This window comes from Suricata suricatta, chromosome 3 (genome assembly GCF_006229205.1).
Source record: "Suricata suricatta isolate VVHF042 chromosome 3, meerkat_22Aug2017_6uvM2_HiC, whole genome shotgun sequence".
Classification (NCBI taxonomy): domain Eukaryota; kingdom Metazoa; phylum Chordata; class Mammalia; order Carnivora; family Herpestidae; genus Suricata; species Suricata suricatta.
Window position 1 is genome coordinate 174,740,896 of NC_043702.1, and position 3,265 is coordinate 174,744,160.

Genomic DNA, 3,265 nt, shown 5'->3' on the forward strand with positions numbered 1-3,265 from the left:
GCGGCGCGGCCCCGCGGCGCCTGTGCGGAGGGCGGCTGAGCGAGGACGGCGCGTCGGAGTCGGACGACCGCGGGCAGCGGGACGGGAGGGAGCGCGAGCCGTGCCTTCTCTTCCCGCAGGGCCCATGACGAAGTTAGCGCAGTGGCTTTGGGGACTGGCGCTCCTGGGCTGCACCTGGGCCGCTCTGGCCACGGGCGCCCTGGGCCTGGAGCTGCCGCCGTCATGCCGGGAGGTCCTGTGGCCGCTGCCGGCCTACCTGCTGGTGGCCGCCGGCTGCTACGCCCTGGGCACCGTGGGCTACCGCGTGGCCACGTTCCACGACTGTGAGGACGCCGCCCGCGAGCTGCAGGGCCAGATCCGGGAGGCGCGCGCCGACCTTGCCCGCAGGGGGCTGCGCTTCTGACACCCCCACCGCCGTCCCTCCCGTCGCCCATTAAAGAGAAGCTTATTTTCTAAGTTGGTTTAGTTGGAGTGTGGCCAGTGGGGATGGGGCCTCTGTGCGGCGGCCGCGGAGGAGGGACCGTCGGCGAGTCACCAGCCCGACGTCATCTCAGCTCCAGCTTCGCATCCTTGCTTGTGGGCCTCCGACAGCTCCAAAGGAGCAAAGACCTCTTCTCCATCTCTCTCAGGATGGACAAGTCTTTCCACTCTCTTGGTCCTTTTAGCCTGCCTACCGTGTCAGGAAGGAGTTCTAGAAGTCTGCCTTCCGTTCCTCACAACATCCAGGCTGCTCTCTGAAGGGCTTCCTGGGCCCTTCTAACTTCGTGGTTCCTTCAAATACCTCTTCTGGGCCCACCCCAGCAACCCCAGAACAACTGTGCGTCGGGCGCCGCGTCTCTACCCGTCACGGACCAGGCAGGTTGAGAATCACCAGAGACCCGGCTTTGATGGGCGGGGGTAGCGAACAATTTATTTTAAGGCACATTCTGACGATTGCACCCCAACCTCCACAATTAAAAAATAGAATCTATAAAAAATAAGTGATTCCTCTCTCAAGTCCCAGGCAGTATTCGGAGCAGAACGCTTTCTTTGGCCCCTCAATTCTCATAGTCGTCTTTTTCTTTCCCACAACCCCGTGCGCTCATGGAGCTGGTCAGCAGCAGCAGCTGAGACCAGGACCTGTCTTTGGCGGCAGGCTGGCATCAAGGTGCCCAGGGGTCAGGTCTGCAGGAGCGGGTAGGTCCTGTCTGGCTGCTGGGGGTACTTCCAGAAAAGCCAGAGGCGAACGAAGCTGGTGAGGATCCCTGGGATGTTGGGCACCTGAGATCACAAGGGTTGCAGTGAGGACAGGAGCCAGGATGTCCCTGGCGCACCTGTGCCCCGTCCCTCTCCATCCTGCTTACCATGATGTAGGGGTCGCGTAGTTGAAACCCATAGAGGGTCCAGGAGGTGGAGGTGAGGAGGGTGGCAATGGTGAGTGAGAAGGAGAGACGTTGGGTTGACTTTGTCTGAATGACCTTGGCCTGCGGAGACGGATGGAAAGACACTCCTGTCGCAGGCACCTAGTAAAGCTCCCACTTGTCTAAGAATTTCCTCAGGAAAAAGGTCAGACGTCCTCTGATCTTCGTGACCCAACCGTTCTCTCCTGCCTCCCACTCACGTACCTCTCCTGCCCCATCTTCCAGGATCTGGGTCTTCCCTTAGGAGTGTTAAGCTACGGTCTTATGTCCCCCACTTCCCGGGACTGCCCCCACTCACCAAGTCGGCCAGTGGTGAGAGGTACATACTGATGGTGAAGGTACTGCAGAAGAGACCCAGCTGCTGAAGCCGGGCCTCCGGGCTGGGCACCAGGAGCCAAAAGTAGCCGAAACCCAGGACAAGGACCCCCAGCAGGGTCACAGTCTGAAGGAGCACGGGACGCTGCAGGGAAGAGAGCGGCCACACTCCTAGGGTCCAGGAGCTCTCCCCGACTCCCCTGCTGGGCTCAGCCCGTCCTGCCCTCTGCCATGCTCCCGCGGGCACCCAGCCTTCGTCCAAGCCTCCTGCATGGCACTTGTCCCGGGCCCTTTCCCACCGGTGCTGAACACACGTCTGACCCACCCACAACACTACTGGTTTCCATAGGAGAAGGAACTTGGTGTGTGTGTGTGAACTTGGTACACACTGTAGAAACTTAATGCCTGCTGGTGTGAGTTGGGGAGCAGAGCCTAATCAACCCATTTCTCGGCCACCAGCCCGGGCTCTGAAGGAACGATCAGAGACAAGAGGCCCTCCCCCTCAGTGTGTGGGGCGGCAGGGCACCATCAGGCTGGGGAGAAGCAGCAGCCTGCCGGGAATGGGGCGGTGAGGGACGGGGGTGCTCGGCGTGTGAGTCCCAGGCTGGCTTGATGGAGGGAGGACTTTCAGCCTGGAGGAGCCTTCCAGGAAAAGGTGGCAGTGCCAGCCTGTCATCATCTTCTAGGAAGCAGTGTTTACCCTGCCAGCGAGGCAGGGCGTGCGGCAGGGAGGTGGGTCCCAGGGAGGGCCTCTACCTTCCGAGGGCAGTAGTGCAGATACACCGAGATATACAGGGTCTGAAGCACCGCACCCGTGGCGTTGACGAAGATTAGGGTCCCGTCACCCTTCAAGGCCCCGTAACTCAGCCAGCCCAGGTTGCTGCAGGGTGGACAGGAGGGCCATTTCCCACGGGGGCGAGGATGGGAGGGGGACCCCAGGGGCCCCTCAACCTTCCTCCTCCCCCTCCCCCAGACAGCCTTTCCCGCCGCAAACGTCGCCCTCTCACTTGATGTCCGTGGTGAGAAAGGGCAGGAACTGGACACTGTCCACGCTCCGGGTCATCCGCATGTGCCTGAGATCCGAGCTGTAACGGGGCCCCGAAAGCAGGGGTGAGAGGGGGGAAGGGAGAAGCAGCTGCTGGGGAGTCGAGATCCCCGATGCCTGTCGTCCCCGGACCGCTGCAGGTCCCGGCCCCGCCCTAAGCTCCCTGGAATCTCCCTCAAGGGCCCAGCCTCGCCCCTGGGCCCCGGATCCCTCGACCCGAATCCACTTTGACCCAGGTTCCGGACGCAGCCTGGGGCTGCAGCCACGTCTCTGTCCCCTCTCTGTCCCCTCCTGGCTTCCAGGTCCTGCCCCAGCCTCGCCCGGCCGCGCTCTCACAGGCCGGTGGAGTACATGACGAGGGTGAAGAGCACGCAAGCTCCGGAAAGGAGCGAGTCGGCCACGCCGCTCGCCTCCATCTCCCCCTGGGTCGATCCTGAGCCGCGCGCGGGCGTCAACTAGCTCGGCCCGGAGCCCGCGCCGCCGGAGCCCCGCCCCCGCGCAGCCC

The 3,265-nt window shown here is 62.8% G+C and overlaps 2 protein-coding genes across 2 annotated transcripts in view; one reads left to right on the forward strand and one right to left on the reverse strand.

Annotated features, from left to right (window-relative positions):
- Positions 1 to 980, forward strand: part of DPM3 (dolichyl-phosphate mannosyltransferase subunit 3, regulatory) — a 1,171-nt gene extending 191 nt beyond the window's left edge. The window contains exon 2 of the mRNA XM_029936041.1: positions 120 to 980. Within this exon, the coding sequence (XP_029791901.1) occupies positions 125 to 403 (279 nt within the window). The 5' untranslated portion in view covers positions 120 to 124 and the 3' untranslated portion in view covers positions 404 to 980. The remainder of the gene's footprint in view (positions 1 to 119) is intronic.
- On the reverse strand, positions 884 to 3,228 carry SLC50A1 (solute carrier family 50 member 1). The gene is made up of 6 exons (XM_029936040.1): positions 3,097 to 3,228; positions 2,723 to 2,800; positions 2,472 to 2,595; positions 1,699 to 1,860; positions 1,344 to 1,463; positions 884 to 1,260 (listed from the first exon to the last, which is right to left on the reverse strand). Exons 1-6 carry the CDS (start codon positions 3,174 to 3,176, stop codon positions 1,159 to 1,161), a joined length of 666 nt encoding a protein of 221 aa, XP_029791900.1. The 5' UTR covers positions 3,177 to 3,228; the 3' UTR covers positions 884 to 1,158.
- Positions 3,229 to 3,265: the final 37 nt, after the last annotated feature.